This window comes from Pelodiscus sinensis, chromosome 1 (assembly GCF_049634645.1).
Source record: "Pelodiscus sinensis isolate JC-2024 chromosome 1, ASM4963464v1, whole genome shotgun sequence".
NCBI lineage: Eukaryota > Metazoa > Chordata > Testudines > Trionychidae > Pelodiscus > Pelodiscus sinensis.
Genome location: NC_134711.1, coordinates 112,444,042 through 112,462,043, shown reverse-complemented (window position 1 = coordinate 112,462,043; position 18,002 = coordinate 112,444,042). Strand labels below are relative to the sequence as shown.

General features: G+C 41.3%; 1 protein-coding gene across 2 annotated transcripts; it reads right to left on the bottom strand.

The window, feature by feature from the left end:
* Positions 1-1,658: 1,658 nt before the first annotated feature.
* STRAP (serine/threonine kinase receptor associated protein) lies at positions 1,659-14,808 on the bottom strand. Of its 2 annotated transcripts, none has more exons than XM_075897601.1 (10): positions 14,428-14,808; positions 12,173-12,308; positions 7,795-7,876; positions 7,468-7,540; positions 6,395-6,491; positions 5,364-5,501; positions 4,052-4,188; positions 3,273-3,422; positions 2,573-2,659; positions 1,659-2,185 (listed from the first exon to the last, which is right to left on the bottom strand). In XM_075897601.1, exons 1-10 carry the CDS (start codon positions 14,537-14,539, stop codon positions 2,124-2,126), a joined length of 1,074 nt encoding a protein of 357 aa, XP_075753716.1. In that variant the 5' UTR covers positions 14,540-14,808; the 3' UTR covers positions 1,659-2,123. The 2 variants fall into 2 exon arrangements, with proteins under 2 accessions (XP_075753716.1, XP_075753722.1); XM_075897607.1 differs by having other exon boundaries at positions 2,573-2,638; positions 14,428-14,802.
* Positions 14,809-18,002: the final 3,194 nt, after the last annotated feature.

Genomic DNA, 18,002 nt, shown 5'->3' with positions numbered 1-18,002 from the left:
TAGCTCACACCTGCTTTCCCAAGCCAATCTTAGTTTACTTTTTTCAAGCTCTTTACGCAGTTCCCAAATAGTGATCCAAGTCCGCATCAGTCTCTCTCTCCTAAAATTTAACAAAACCTGCCACTGACAGCAATAAAATTTCTCTCATATATATTATATAAAAATTTTCCTGCCACATAACAGTCACATCATCTGTGTTCCACTCAGCCATGCAGCCTTCTTCCTCCCCTTCATGCACACACCCAACCCCCGTCTCTGCCAGTGAGTAAAATAGTGATGGGGGTGCAGAATCTGGACAGGAGGTGGGGTGCAGGAGAGGATGGGGGTGCAGAGTCTGTCCAGGAGGGAGGGTGCAGGAGCAGGCTAGTAGTAGGGCGTAGCAGCCACGGGAGAGGGTTAGTGAGTATAGCAGCCATAGGAGGGTGTGGGTTGGCAAGTATAGCGAGCAGGAGGTGCAGTCCCCTAGTATAATCCTAAATGTTTAAGAACACAATAAGCAGTGGAAGTGTTGGTAATGCTACTAGATAATATTGACCTCCCATGGTCCGGCAAATTCTCTGGTTTGGCACCAGTCAGGTCCCAAGGGTGCCAGACTAGAGAGGTTCAACCTGTGCTAACCGACTCCAGTGCCAGCATCTTATTTCCAGCCCTACCATTAACTCAATGTAGCTTTGGACAAGTCTCTGTACCTCATTTCCCCTCCACTCCACTCCAATGAAGCATTAACATAGGTTTTACAAAAGTAATTAAAGTAGGGTTAGATAGTTTTAATATAATTACATTTGACAGTTACTACTACTGTACCATATGAAAGACAAAACACTGAGTCATACTATATTTGACCTAAGGGTTCAAGTGGATTTATAAAAGTTAACTGCACTCTGTTTTCTTTTTAAAAATTGCCTTTAAATCTTAACAAGGACAATAAAGCTACAACAACGTTTCTTGGCAAGGAGCCCTCCTGGTATTTTTTTAAAAAATCCAAGTCTCAATACCAGAGGTACAGAAAAAGGTTTAAAATTCTCATTCCAGTGCCATTGAATACACATTTTGGTTCACTTAATTTATGTAGCAGATCATAACAGCAAGAAGACTGATTTGCCAATAGCTATTTTCCTTGAAGCCCTGTTATTTGATAAATGTCGTCTTTACTACCTCTCAGAAAGGAAGAAAGTTGTGGCTATCAGGCTACTGCACACACATGCACTACACAAATGAAAAAAACTAAACAATATTAAATAAAGTGACATTACAAATTTAAGTATGGCCATAACGTTGCTTTAATGAAGAAAAATATAGTTTATATTGAAGGAAAAACCACTACTTTTTAAACCAGTTTGGATGACTAAATGCATGCTCTGTATATATCCACTCTAGAGGAATACGGTCAGTTTCTGAAACCATTTCTGGAGTATATATTTCAGGTGTTCCAAAAAAGTGATATTTTCAAGATTCACTTTAACAAAGTATAAAGAATAAAAGATACAAGATTTGTGAAGCAGGGTACCTGTCAACCACTATTTCAGAGACTTTAATATGAAAAAAATGTTTTTTCCCCTCTTTGTAAAATACTAAAAAATAAATGGATACTAGTAAGAATTAGGCTATAAGTATTCCTTTTCTATTCCACGAACCCAATATTAACATTAAAATAGGAGTCTGTTGTCAAGGCATTTTATTTAGACAACTGAAAACATGTTCAGAAGCAGTGTACAATGAAACAGAAAATCTGAACCAAATACTTTAGCACATAATCCCTTCTTTAGATATGATGCCAAATTTTCCAACTTTCAGAACAAATATTGGTAAAAGCCATTACATATTTCCTCCATAATAAAGACACTACAATTAAGTCTAATTGAAATTGGAAAGACTGGATCTTGGCTTGCACACTTCATTCAAAAAGACAGTAGGCGGCTACGCTGAAATATAGCAGAACTCTACTACTTGTCTTTTTCAATACTCAGTTCTTTTATGGATACCACCTAGCCAGCTCCAACGCATTCTCATCAATTACTGCCCATCTTTGCCTTATGTAGAGAGCGTACTCTGGAAGGCTGCTGCTTATCACTGTTTGCTTGGTTTAGTCTGTATGTCCATTTGTGGAGTAACAGCTGTGATGGTCAAGCCTTAACTTCAGGAGTTGAGCTGTAGATGGAATCTGAATTTTCAGAAGCAAGGTCTTCTGTGGTTAAAAATACAAAAATTATTTTCAAACTTCACCTTAGACACAGAATAAAATAACCACCATACCCGAACCTCGATCCATTTTTAAAATTAACCTTTTCCCAAATTTTTCAACACATCCCTTTAAAAAAGTTTGCAAGATTACACAGTTTTTTTACTCATTAGGCTATACTTTTCGTTAGTTTCTTGGTTTTTTAAAAAAGTGTGGCTATTTGCACACTCTCAGGAAACTAGTTTCAGGGATCTTGTGAAATATGAAAAATTGTCAGCAAAGAGTTGACACAGTATCCCTAAATTCTAAAGGAAATATTATACAGATTAAGCCCCTGGAATTAGTTCTGAAACTATTAGGTGTAATTGAAGTATATAGTTATCAATACATCACCTAGTTCCTCTTCTGCAGTTCCTGGAAGACTGACCCTTGGTTTTGCCAGCTCTCCACCTTCCTCTTCTGTGAAAGACAAAAACATATCTTCCAATTTTGTTAATCCTAATCTCCATTCACCACAAACTTGATTGACTGATGATCTCAACTGTTATTTTTAAGTGACAAACCAGTTTCTTTTAAACCTTTGTTGAGTAATAATGGGAAGTGTTTGCCAACCCTCCCTTCTACTGCAGATGTGTTCTGAATCTGACTAGACTTTTTATTGCTCATTTTATTATCAACTTTATTTTTAAAATTCCCTCATTATAATAATACCACTCTTTGCTTCTCTAATTATGCAAACATATTTCTATTATCTTGCCCTTGTTTAAATTACTGAAATTATGAGTCTTGTTTTACATTTCTATATCAAAGGGGAAAAAATTCTCCATAAGATTATTTCGCTTAGAAAATTTACTGAAGCATTTATTAAATTATATTATTGGTCTTAAATAGGTTAAATTTGTAGTTGCTAAAATAAAAAACCTCCCTGTTTCAAATTAAAGTGAAACAGCCTGACAGAGATTGGTAAAGGAAAGAAGTCACTATGCATGCAACTCTGGCACGTCTGACTTTTCACCAGCAACTATCTGTATAAAGGATTTTGACAAGTTATGATGCAATTTAGTTTTACCCAAAATACACACAAAGTTCTTACCAGGAATTACACATTTCCAAAGACCGTATGTTTTTCCTACTGTTGTCTGCCACAGTCTTAACGTTCCATCCTCGGAGCCACTAGCATACAACTCTCCATCTGGACTAAATCTCACACAGTGAATGGGACCAAAGTGCCCTTTGCAAGATTCTATAAGAAATAGTTTTGGCACAGTGTTAAATTTAAAATCTTAAGCAACAAAGAGAACTAAAAAATTACTGCTGAATTTTTAAATACAACAGTTTCTCAGAAGGTTGCATGTGTATCTTCTCAGATAAACGAGTACAAACTATAACTGCACCCAAGTGAACTTGAATTTTGGTGCCTATTAAAATATACTACCGAATTAAAAACTGTTAAGTTAATAGCCAATCGCTAGTTGGGACCAGAAAAAACATCCATTTCACTCCTTGTACAAAGAAAGCATGCCAACAAATAAGACACAATTATCGGGGGTGCCCATCAGGTGAATGCCATACCACTTGACATCTCGTTCAATTTACACTATCATTTACATGAACATGGAATCTGACTCTCAGATTTCAATTGGAGTTGACCCCTGCTTACTCCAGGCTTTCTGAAAGTGTTATGCTAGGTTTGTTGGTGCAGGAGATTAACTAGTCTAAAAAATAAAGCATGCAAAGTTAACAGCATTTCTTTAAATACGTAAAAAATGTGTTCTGAAATAATGACAGAGCTAAGTCAACTTAACTTGCACTCAGTTTAAAATGTAATCACAAGATATTGTGAAAAAATCAATTTTACCAATGAAAACTTACCTAGCTCTTCTCCTGTATTATAATCATACTTATAAAGTTTAAAGTCTTCACCACCAGCTACAAGACATTCTTTCTCAGGGTGAAGGGATGCAGAGTTGACTGTAGCAGGAGCTTCAAATGATTTAATCTGCTCCAGACTAGGAAAAAAGTTTTAATGCTATTTAAAATGTTTTTAAAAACATATATAATCACTGTAAGCTTGTCTTTCTAGAACAATGTGATGTTCCAATAAATCAGTTAGTTCTTAAATATGCTATTTCCAGTGTAAGCCATAAGATGGTAAATTTGCATTGCACTGAACTAAAGACAAGATAGTGCACCATAAGATTTTGTGACCAATGCATCACTTATTTTAGGCAACAATTCTCCTGCATGGGCTATTTGCAGTGCATTGCAACTTCAGATTTTTACTTTCAAGTTAATCATGTTAAACCAAAAGGAGTTTTATGTTTAAATTATACAAAATCAACATTTGCTGCATGATGATACATGCATAGCCAAACAAAATCATATTCTTGCCTACCCTTGTTCTTCCCTTTTCTCCAAACTGTTTTGTCTAACTTTATATTGTAAGCTCTTGGTCTTTGGTACCTTAACGTATTTACTAGATTTCCTCAAGAACAAGAGGCCTAACCTTGAGCTAATGAATAATTTGCAGGAAAGTTGTCATTTAGCAAAAGGGATTCTTAAACTGTAAGCTCCACAGGGCAGGGAGTGTATATTCCTATGTGTTTGTACACAACAGGGCCCAGATCCTAACTGAGACATCATATAGAGAAGCAAATACAAACAGTAATTCTCAGCAACATCATTTTTAAATACTACAAAACCCATGTATAGCAGTGGCAATTTTACATGTCCATTAGTTGAGATTCATGTGGTCTGGTTTAGTAAGTCTAATTCTAGAGCTGACTGAGTACTTGATTCCCCAAGCTCAGTCAGACCTTTGACTCTCTTACCACCATTCCCCAAAAAGATGCCAGTCACAAACTGAGGTAGTTGAGTGATACACCCTTTGTGCAATAAAAACTGGATGGAGACCTGTGAACAAAGTTACCCAGTAATCATTTTCAAGTACTATTTCAGCTAGATTGATAAAGGGCCAACTAAAGGTGAAGGTCTATTCCCCTTTATTGGGGGAAAACAAAGGTAGGAAAAAGAAGAAAGGGATGGAATGGGAAGTATTGGTGCCAGATTAGTGTACCAGATTAAGACCCTTTCCCATACATACAGCCCCAGTGTCACCTGTTACCATTCTCATATGTTCTCTAGTCCTCTTTAAACTTCTGAAGATTTCATGTTTGAAACTCACGTGTCTGCACTATGAAAAGCAATAGTCCTCCCATAGGTTATCACCAGTATCTCCCCCTCAGGAACATACTCCATGCTGCTCACAGACATTGCAACATTTATTGCCTTTATTTCAGTTGCAGTGGTCCGGTCCCAGAGGCTGTAGAACAAAGACACTTAAAATTACTCGAATAAACCAAATTACTTTCATTCACATCAATATAAGGCTTTGGGTTACAAAGCCCTCCTAAACAAAAAACTAAGTAGGTTCTATAATCATTCTGGATTGCATGGTATGCTCAGTCTTAATCTAGGGATGTTAAGTAGCGATTAATTTTTTAGTCAAGTAGTCGATGGAATTTCCATCAACTACTCGACTAGTCATTAAGGAAGGGCACCTAAAGCGCTCACTTCCGGCTCACGCTGGGTCTCAGCACAACTCCTGGCTGCCGCTCTGCACTCTTAACGGGACAGAGGAGGAGCCGGTGCGCAAAGATGCCCCCTGCCAGGTCTCAGGACAGCCCCAACGCTGCCATTCTGCATGCTGAAAGGGACAGAGCAGCGGCAGCCAGTCCCGCTTGCCTCTCTCAGCAGAAGCCCCCCAACCCCTGTTGCCAGTTTTAAAGGGACAGAGCCTCCACGTGGACTCCGAGACCACCACCACAAAAAAAAAAAAAAGAGAGCCTAACAGATGGCAGTGACAATCTTAAATTAATCAATTGGCATAATGAAACGTAGTGACAGAGTATTTGATAAAATAACGTGATTAACTATTTTTATCTCAGTGATATACCCCTCTAGAGTAGGGCATTAATAATGAGCAATATAAGACAACCCCACACAGTACATAAAAATCAGGAAAATCAGGGATCTTACATACCACAAATCAGCCACTGACAATTGAAGTTTATATACTTAAATTGCAGAATGAATCTGAGTTCTAAATAAAACTATGGTTTTTGATATTATAGACTCAAAAGCCTATGGTACTTGAATACAAGTATATTCAGATATAACATTTTTTTAAAAAGTCTGAAAATCAGTGTTTCTTACCGGACAGTTTTATCATCAGCTGAAAGGATCTGTTTGTCATCACTGCTCCATAAAGCTTTTTTAATACCAGAAGTATGTCCACTGATCATCTGAGGTTCTTAAGATTGAAGCAAGCATAGTAGTATAAGGAATAAACAAGAGATGAAAAAAAATCTTACTACAAATCAATGAACAACCATTTCATCTGGTTTATAAATCACTATAAATAATTACCAGTTTTCAGAAATCAATAAATGGCATTAGGATGAAAATGCTACGGAGTTGTTTGGACTGTATTTTATTTTTTACCTGAAGTAATTCCAGGAGTGAACAACACAGACCAAACAGATTACCTGCTTCTTAGTGCTTGTCCACACAAGGAAGTTGCACCAATTTAACTTCATGTATTAATTTAAATGCACTCAGTTAAAGAAATGCAAACTCTGACTCCAGCTGAGAACAAGTGAATTAAGAACATGTATAAACCAAAATGAAATGAGCCACTCAAACCAAAATAAGCGTCCACACAGGATTTTGCATAGTTTCAAATTAACTCGGTTTAAAAATCCATTTAAACTGAACCAGTGAACATTGTGTACACAAGCTCCTACTCTAGAAATACTATGAATATTTCAACAGTAGCTGGTGTTAAACAAGCTCACATGTCTTTGCAGGTAAAAGCACGATGCAAGTACAGAGTCCAGGCAAACATACTGAGGCAGGTACCTTGTGAGCACAAATGTAAGGTACCCATGCTTTCTACTGATGAAATATATCAAACAGTTTAAATTGCTGTACACTTTTTAGCTCACTTTAAAAATAAGAAATTTCAAATCAAGCTAGTGCTGACAGTAGAATAAATAAGCAGCAAAGCAATCTGAAGGATGCTAGATATTTTCAGCATGTCCCCAAAACAGTAATTTAGATCTGAAATCCTATCAATAACTATCATTAAGAATAGAATTTCAAATCTTGATTTCTAAGTATAATTCATGAAATAGAACAGACCTGAATATTTTCAAAGGAACAATCAACTGAACTGTGTGCAATTCTGCAAAATGAATGCATAAGTAGGATATAAAAAGTAGACTAACCTGCTTCTGGCTTGCTCAAGTCATAAATACGCAACAGCTTATCTTGTCCACCTGTCAGTAGGTAATTACTGTCCTGAAATAGTTAGAAATTACGGTGAGTGAGCTTTATTAAAAAACTATAATATTAAATGTATCATGATTCTTACAAAAACACTCTTCTAGTAGCCTAATAAACCCCTATTACATTTAGTTCTTCCCTAGAAATGAAAAAGATTTTACCCAATTCTCTCCCTGAGAAAGCATAAAGCATAAGAATACAGCTGAAAGGACAGTGGTTACATTGAACTGTTTTTACTTCCTAACAGACAAGACAAAGATTTTTCATACCTCTGTAAAATCCACACTTTTTACAATATGTTTGTGAGCCAATGTGATCAGTTCATCCCCTGAAACAGCATCCCAAACTTTGCTGAAATACAAGAAAGAACAAGAAAGTGTGGTTTCATTCGCCAATACTGACTTAATTACAAGCTAAGTTGGATGTTCTGGTTACAATGACATTTCCCCGATAACTACCATTATTGCTAACACAATAGATTGGTGATTCCTACATATAAAACATTTGGGATAAAAGTGAGTTTCCCAAACAGTTAAAACTCAATAATGGAAACGATTAGATTGTGAATTTTTCTTCCTTACTAAAATCCATTTCTTAATTCTTTTGTACTACCAGCCCACTGCCACCATACCGCTTTTCCAGAGCAGTCCAAGATTAATAGTACGTGTCTTTTTAGAGTTAGATTGGTATAGTATTCCTGGATCTACATAGGCTAAGTGCTCATACATAAAAGTCACATTTTCACAAAGACATGCCTACATACTTAACTTTCCACTTTGCAAGGAGCCCCAATGACGTCAAGCTAACTGCTCACAGTACATGAAGCTTCTGCTTATGTCTTTGTAAAACTAATACTCAACACTTAATGTTAATGTCACTCAGAATATACCTTGTTACACATGCTGCTATGTAGAATCTTGGTGGGAAAGTCATATGTATTACTGTTTGACCCAGGAACAATGAAAAAATTGAGTGTTAAAAAGCAGAGAATTAGCAATGGTGCAACAAAATCATTAACTTTGGTATTCCAAATAATTGCAACATTATGGATTATGAAGAATACCTGAATTATTTGGATGGGCCATCCATAGAACAAGGCAATCCACATGGACATTAACTGTCATTCCTCCCCTTGCACCATTACCTTGTTGTGGTGGAAAGACTTGGGTCCCCCAATAACTCTCAGAACTGTGTCATTTGGAGTTGTGAACTCATAGTAGGACCGCCCTTGGCATACAGTTCTGAGGAGAGGTTTCTCACAAAGCATTTTGAGGGATTGTCAGTTCTCTGAAGCTGCAAAAGTGGGTAAGGGTTGCAGCAGGATTGAGGCCTCCAGTTGACTGACTTCGCTGCCACTGGGTCCAGAGTTCCTTTCCGTCAAGTTTTGCAAGAATGCCACCTGTGCACTGGCTTCTCCATGATAAAATACTTCATGCATAGGCCTCTGCTGAGGCTGTTAACTTCCCCTAACGTACTCCAGCAGCAATGGATGAGCAGAGGTGGGGACAGGAGGGGTCTCAGAGTACCTAGTCACAAATCTGCATGCAAGTGGTATGCTGGACATCCTGTGCTTGGACTTGAGAGACAGATGAACAATTCAACAACTGTGGTTACTACTGAGAAATCCTTTACAGAATTCCTGCTACTCACCATGAATGGAGAAGGGATGAGAAAAGATGCCCTAAACATAAGCTGTCTCAACTTCTCCACTCCCATAGATGACTCACTAACTACTGTCAGAACATATGAAGCCTAGTAATGAAGTTCACCACTTGGAATGTTTGCACTCTCTCATGGAGTCCCTGAGCACTGACTATCCTGAAAGAAAGAAGTGACGTCACAGCTAAAGAACTTGATGTCATAGCTTGCAATATTACTGCCCTAAATGAGAGCTGTCTGGCCATTGAAGGCCAACAGAGATGGAGTTGGCTAAACCTTCTTTTGAAAAGAAAAATTAGCTAAAGAGGTGCATACTCATGAGGTTGTTTTGTCATCAAAAACAAGATTGCTAGCCATTTTTTTAGAACTCTCTACAGGTATTAAAAACCTGAAGTCTCTATCTTAAGCGTAGTAATCACCAGTATGCGATAGTCATCAATGCGTATATGCCTACACTTGATGAAGAAAACAAGAAGTTTTACTGTGTTCTCAATGTAGTCCTGACTGACAGACATAGAGGACAAATTTATACTCAGGAGTCACTTAACTGCAAGAGTCAGAAGACATCCCAAATGCTGGAGAAGCACCATTGGGAAAGGGGTGGGGAAAGTCAGCACTAATGGCACTCTCATTTTTGTAGTTTAGAAGGTTTATTTTACCAAGTGCAAAATGGCAGTCTCTATACTTTTGATGAATGCTAAGATTTCCTTTTTTAAATTAAACTACAGGCAGTCCCCGAGTTACGCGGATCCGACTTCGTAACTGCGGATCCGACATAAGTCGGATCCGCGTAACTCGGGGACTGCCTGTAGTTTAATTTAAAAAAGGAAATCTTAGCATTCATCAAAAGTATAGAGACTGCCATTTTGCACTTGGTAAAATAAACCTTCTAAACTACAAAAATGAGAGACTTCACATGAGCTTAAAGCTGTAGTTCAAAGGAGACTGTGTAACATCAAGAGTTAGTGGTGACAGACAAATAGACAGGGAAATCCTGAGCTTTGCTGATCTACATGAAAGGAAAAGCTTTCCCAAGCAAATCTCAGGACAGCTCGATCCTCCTTAAGGACAATGCAGCCTATAAGCAATGCTGCAAGGAGCAGTTCGAAATTCTACTGAACTGCAAAACTGAAGTCTCAGCTGCCACCACTGAATCTATTTCTCAGCATCCGGTAACAGAACCCTTGGAGACCTCCCCTCACACCAATCTTGTAAGGAAGTCTGATATGCCATTACTCAGACTAGACACAAAGCACCAACCCCAGATAGCATCACTGTGGAGGTCTTCAATGTTGGTGAAAGAACTTGTGCAAAAATTTCATCAACTTTTTGTTAGAATTTGGATTAATGAGGAAATTCCACCTAACCTAAAGGATGCTAATATTGTGACCATTTTTTGGAAAGGAGGCAAGTCAATATGAGGCAATTACCAAGATATTGCCCTCCTCTCCATTGCCAGAAAGATCCTTGCTCACATCTTTTTGAACCATTTCCTACCTCTTACTAAACACGTCCTTTCAGAATCCCAATGTGGTTTCAGACTGTCTCAAGCCACCATCATGATTTTTGTTGCACAAGAGACCCATGAAAATTGTAGAGAATGCCACCAGCCATTTTTATGGCATTTATTAACTGAAGGTCTCTGATCCCAACAATCATGGAGCATTATGGCAAGTTCTGTGAAGCTCAGTTTTCATTAAAACTCACTTACGTTCTCAGGCTACTTCATGATGGGATGACCACCACCAACTTCTGTAATGGGCAGGAGACAGATTCATTCATCATCTATACTGGTGTTAAACAGGGCTGTTACTGCCCCCAACCTTTCCCCAACCCCATCTAACCTTCTATGATCTTTATTCTTATGCATGACCATCTTTCTTTTAGAACTGGGATTATCGCATTGCATGAATGACCAGCTCTTCAACTTGCAGCATCTTAAATTCTAAAACCAATGTCAGCAGGATTGTTACTCCTTGAGAATGCTGAGATTTGTGATATCCTCGCACACACCACAGCTGAGATTTGTGTTATCCTTGCAATCTACCTTCTTTTCTCATGCACCAATCATGGCCTTGGAATTTTCCTACACATTGGGAAAACTAAGGTGGCTACTACACCAGCCTGTCCTAGTACAAGTTGCCATCAGTGATAAACTCCTAGAACATAACATATTGACTATTTGGTAGCCACCGTTCCCAGGCAGCCAGTCTTGACGTGGAGATCAAACAAATGATCTGCTGTGCCAGGGAATCCTGCCAAAAGTTGCTTCATTGGTGTTTTTAATTGACAGATGTCCGGATTCTGATTTACAATGTAGTAGTTTTCCCCACTCCTCTTTATGGCTGCTTTAGAAGACTGTGTGTGAATGACTGATATGGGTCTTCTAAAGCAACTCCTCTTTTCTAAATATAGTCGTGGGTAAGAGTACTTGCTGAGATATGGGAAATGCTATGATGCCTGGAAAGTATCTCTGAGGAGAGGCACTGACCTCACGAATTGGGAAGAGCTGCAATGGCAGCAGACTGCAATGGTGTTGCATCACGTATCAAGCCTCAGCCTGTTTTCGAGAACTACACTGCTCAAGAGGCTGAGAAACAGCAGAGAAGGAAAGAAACTGTGTAGTATTCCAGTCAGCAATTGTGCCCTGTCTCTCCAAGCAACCACCTGTTACACATGTGGAAAAACCTATAAGCCATAGATTGGACTCTGCAGTCATTTTAAGTCCAGTCAATTACTTTTTTCCCCTGGCAGACATCATCCTCAAGTCAAGGGACAGCTGATAATGACAATTAACTACTATTACTGTACTTGAATAAAATACCCAAACCCTCAGTTTCTAAATTTTCCAGGTACACATCTGTAACTAATGGTTTATTAAAGGGTAAACACATAAAACAGCAATTGTTTTAAAACCACAATTCAGAAAAACCACCACCACAAGATGAAATCACAACAGTTGAAATTTCAATGTTAATCATTACTTACGCTGTAAAATCTGCAGCTGCTGTAGCTGCTTTAGTGGCATCCTTATTCAGAGTGGCACCCCAGACAGCACCTTTATGACCTAGAAATGTTCCAATCCAGTCTCCTGTGTCACCCTGGCGTAACATAGGTTTACCATCTAGGCAAAAAACAGATAAATTTTCAGACAGAACAGTTTTATTTTACTTAACAGCAAGCATAGTCCATGTACACTATTCTAGAAAAAAAAAAGAAAATACCAGTGCACTCTGACAATAAAAATGTGACATACTTTTAATGCAATATATTTTGTTACCAATTTAATAAACATGGATCTTTAATTCTGTATCTGTACAAATAAGGACTACTTCTTGCTATGTACAGCTAACAAAGTGGTACCATGATTTTGGCTGGGGCTTTTAGACACTACTGCAATACAAATAATACAGTTTTTCTGTGTTTCAGTTCCTTCAAAAATCAGCCATTTTCTTTCACAGTACATTTGTTTTAGTTTAACTATATTAGAACCTGTTTTTGATGCCAACACTAGTTGCACAACATTTCACTTTAAAATTGTCTTATACATAGATTACTTTTCAGATATATATGGCAGTTGTTTAAAACTAAAGATCTAGAAAGATTATTGCAGAAAAAATACAACCCGGACTAAATAAAAGATCCAGGAGTACTGTCAAAAAAGGAGGGAAGAGAGGAGTATAAATAAATAAAATGTGCATGTATTTGGTGGGAGGTTGGCATCTTTATTTTTGCAAGAGAGCCCTGCTGAAACAGGATATGAGCATGAGGAAAAAACAATTCGGTGCTGCTAATGTACAGCTATATGAGCACTCTATGTCCAATTTATTGCCAGTTAATTTATTTGAAAAATATCTCACTTTATAATCCATCCACCATAGGAGTTGAAGGAGGCTAGGCTCACAGTAACTTGGGGAACTGTATATTCACCTGATGACAATGCCTAATTTTAGAATTTAAAAAATTCACTAGCCAAATGTTTAAGTCTCTAACCCTTAAGATTATGATAAGAACTGTTAAGATGTGAACTGAACACAACTCAGCCAGATAATGGAGTAATGACACACTGAGTATGCAGACAATCTAAGGCAATTTATGCAGTTTCAGCATTCTTTCCAACTTGCTAACACTTTAACCTGAGGTGGTTCCAAAATATCAGTAACTGGCAGGTATTTCACTGCAGACCTAAGCGTACCTGGATAAGGTTTACAACTACATAACAAACAGCTATGCAACCTGAGCTCACACTTATTGGGAATGGAGTGTGACACAATATAATCAAAAAACAGGACTATGTAGCACTTTAAAGACTAACAAGGTGGTTTATTAGGTGATGAGCTTTCATGGGCCAGATCCACTTCCTCAGATCAAATAGTGGAAGAAAACTGTCACAACCATATACACTAAAGGATACAATTTAAAAAAAATGAACACATATCTCTCTCCCCCCCCCCCCCCAGACTGAATTCTGGGGCTGCCTCCATCCAAGATGGGTTACTCCAACATCCATCCCAGGGACAGTACAAGGCATCAGTCAAGTTTTTAACTCGCATGCGAGGATTAGGATTTAAGGCAGTGGCAGGCAGGCAAGAAATGTTCTAGGGGATGAATCCAGCCAACAAAGCCTTTCAAACTGGGCTGCAGCCCATCCCACTGGACCCATAGGCAGGGAGCAGCCCCATGGTTCAGAGCAAGCTGGCTGCTTCATCTACCCTTCTGTGCTGTTGTGGGAGGAGTGGGTACTTTGTCCACTACAAACACCCCTCCTTCACCCAAACTCCTTCTCAGACCCCACGCCCTCTCCTGCACCTCAATCCCCTGCCCTGGAATGTGCTTCTGCACCCAACCTCCATCCTAAACCCCCACCCCTTCTGTAGAAGAGCTTGGCCCTTGACCACTTACCAAAATTTTGGAGTGGCCCCCCTCATCAAAAATCATCGCCCTGGTTTACGGTGTTGGGGTGTCCCCCAGGTCACCTGCCTGCCCGTGCCCACAGCGCAGGGCAACCCAACTAGAGCAAAGGAAGGGGGGAGCGTCTCCTGCGCCAGTTTCGGGGCTCAGGCAGCCCGAGGGAGGCCGCGCACAGACCTGGGAGCAGATCAGAGACAAGCGGCCCCGGGGCAGCGTCGGTTGGTTCCCGGCCAGAGGATGGATTTGCCCCCCCCCCCCGCGCTGACTAAAGCCAGGAGCGCGCTGCCGCCAGCACACACCCCCCCCCCCCACGCACCCGCCCCCGCGCTCACCCTTGCAGGCGCTGATGAGGAAGAAGCCGTAGGGGGTGATGTCGCTGAAGGCCAAGTCCACCACGGGCCGCGTGTGCCCGGAGCACGTCAGCGGGGTCTGCCTCATGGCCATGGCGGCGGCGGCGGCGGCGGCTCCGGGCAGGTTGAGGGAGGGCGGGCGGCGCGCGTGGGACGGGCGGGAGGAGGGCGGCGCGCGACAGGCACAGGCCGGGCCCACGAGCTAGGCCGGGCAGAAGGAATGGGAACCAATGGCGGCGGAACTGACGACACGCCGGAAGTGGGAGCCCGTCGCCGGAAGTGATGCGTGCCAAGGGCGGAAGGGAGGCGAACGCTCACCGTTTGTGCCCCTCCGATCTTTCCGCAAGTGACGAGCCTCTGTGTTATCCCCGCGCGCCCCCTAGCGGGTCGGAGCAGTCGCCGCTCCTTCCGCCCCTCCCCGAGGCGAGCCTAGGCATCGGGGGGAGCGCTGCGGGGTTACCGTAATGCACCGACTAGCAGGCGAATGGAGCGGGGCCGCTCCTGGTTGAAGGCAGGCGGGGTAAAGGCAGCGCCAGGCTGCTGCGACTCCCACCCAGCAGCTGCCTCCGCCCCTGTCCCGAGCCAGGGGGCAAAGCCAGATGGGGGGGGGGGGAGCAGGATGTGGGGTCAGATGCCCGGGGAGCAAGTGCCAGTGGCTGTGCCCCTGCAGGCAGCCGGGCTGGGGACTGTGCTGGGTTACACCAGTCATCACTGCCCGGGCACTGAGTGCTGGCCGGGGGTGTAAATCTAGCACAGGTGGGTGGGGCATGAGCAGGAGGCAGGAGCTGGCAAGCCATGGCTAGGGATGTTAAATAGCGTGTAATTGAATCGTCATGTAACCACGTCACATCTTAGACGTTACAAAACTATTCTATGATCCATGGTGGCGGAGCGACAGCCAGTGCACTCCTGGCCCCACTCCTGGGGAGCCCCCTGCCATCCTGCACTGCTGCCTTTCTATCAGCATGGTGACAGGCAGGTTTAAAAGCCAGCTCCTCTCGTGGAGTGGCTGCCTTCCACCGCGCACTACTGCCCGTGATACAGGGGCACCAGCGTGAGATGGTAGCAGCCCCTGTCTGCGGGTTGTGATCTCTCCGCAAAGAGCAGTCCCTGTTCACAGGGAGCTTGGAACTCCATGGGCGGGGCTGCTGTCTAGGCTTATTGGTTAATTGCGTAGTCCTCTAACCGTTGACATCCCTACTAATTGCAGAGCCCAGCAGACGCACCCCATTGTCTCCTTGCTTCTTAGTAGAAGCCTCTAGTGTGAGGTAGCAAATCTCATCCCCTTGGACAGGTTTGACTGAGTTTTCTGATGTCTCCATCAAACCCACTGCGGGAGGAGTCAGGACTGAAGTGAATTTCTAAGTTCAGTAGCTCTAGAATCAGACTCATTCTGTGACTATCTCTGGAGATTACAGTGGCCTCCTATCCCATTGTTAGGGTTTATGTCATGTGCGGCCTGATCAGCACACAGCTGCAGCTCATGTGACTTGCTCAGGGCTAAATATAAGTAATTAATTATATATATATATATATATATAATGTGAATGCATCCTAGGTGTCACAGAGCTCTACATACATAGCCCACAGTGTTAAATCAGTTGAGACCCGCTTATCTAGAGAGACATGGTGAATGAGAATGAAAGTGACATATTTAGTTTGCATTGTTCTCAGTTTATATATTTCTGTAGTAAGGAGACAAGATTTTTAAAGTCCAGCATTCAAACACTTCTGTGTATTCCCATCACAGGGAATATGGGCTGTCTTTGGTGCTTTTCTTGTGAAGAGCTTTTAGAATTGGAGAATATTTATCTCTGGCTTTCTGTCTTACTGGAACTCTAAATCTTTTCCTATCCAGCACTATCTTTTGCCTCTACTTTTCTCTCTCCCATAACCACATGCCTTTAAAAAATTAGCTTGGTCCATGTACTGTGTTGACTCTCAGCACAGCACTTTCCCACTGACATGTAGATTCATGGGAATGTGAGAGGGACTTGGATGGAAACTAATTAGATAGAGGAGACTAGATATCTAGCTGTTTATACTTAAAACAGGACAAAACATCTTTTGCTTTCATACTATGTGGGAATCTGTGCTGTTCAGAGGGCTTAATTTCAGTATTAAAAATTAAGACATTCATGTTCTATCTTCTAGATCAGGGCTATTCAACTTTGGAAGCACTGGGGACTACAATGATACTCACAGCGCATGCGGAGGGCCACAGCTTAAGTGTGGTTGCATATAAAGCTAGTGCATATAGGGGAGGGATAGCTCAGTGGTTTGAGCACAGGCCTACTATCTCAATAGTTGTGAGGTCAATCCTTGAAGGGGCCATTTAGGAATCTGTAGCAAGTCTGTCAAGGATGGTACTTGGTCCTGTCATGAGAGCAGGGGACTGGATTTGATGACCTCTCAAGGTCCCTTCCAGCTCTGTGAGATAGGTATATCTCCAGATATTATTATACAGCCTCTCACCGAGTTACGAACGAGTTACAGACCAAACATTTGGCCGTAACTCGATCTGTTCATAACTCAGATCCCCATTGAGTTACATAGTGACTGTGCTGTTTGTAAGCGCAGGTTGCGTTCATAACTCAGGAACTGCCTTTACGACTGCTCCATGGGAGCTTTGGTTGTAAATGCAAATGGTTGTGTTGTAACTTGAATGTTCGCAACTCGGGGACCAGCTGTATATGCAAAGAGCTTCTTACATACTGATAGGCATGAATACAAAGCCCTTCCCACAATGCCCCAGTACTCCTGGAACCTCCTCCCTGGGAGCTAGAAATGCCAACACCCTGTATCCTTCTGTTCCAGCCAGCCCGTCTGCTGCCATCTTTCAATGCTCACCCCGCCTGGGAGCTGCCTCGCCATTGTGGAGCGTGTTCCTAGTGGAGGCCATATTCAAGGGATCCCACCTGTGAGTTGCGTTGCATATTGAGCCCCGTGAAGGGGTGGCCTATCCATATAGGTGAACTAGGAAGTTGCCTGGGGCACCAAGTTAAATGGGTCTCCAAATGATGGCACAATATCATTGAGGGGTTTGGGTTTGGAGGTGGGGGCGCCGATTGCATGGTTCACCTAGGGCGCCAATTGCTGGCAGCTAGTTTAGGACCACCCCTGGCTCCATGTAAACCCAAACTGCACCCCAGGCTGCAAACAAAGGGCCGTGTGTTGAGTAGCCCTGTTTTAGATTATATTTTAGAGTGCCTGTGGTTTCTCAGCTATAAGTGGTATATCCCAATTTAATTTAAATGTATTCAGTTATTTCGTTTAGGTAGAAGAAAGTTTATACATTACTCATGCTTCTTTAGCTGCTTAATTGTTACCTGGTAAATTTAACTTGTTTTGTTAGGTCTGGGAACAATGCATTTTAATTAAAAGCCAGATTTTTAATTAATTATTTTTTAATTTAAAAAGCCCTTTTGTAATTGTCACGGAAGACTGATACAAACTGAAAAAAAAAATCCAAGGTCAAAGCTGAATCTAAAGACACTGGAACACTTGAAGTTAAAGCACCAATGACATTACAGACAAGCTGTGCACAGAAATGTATG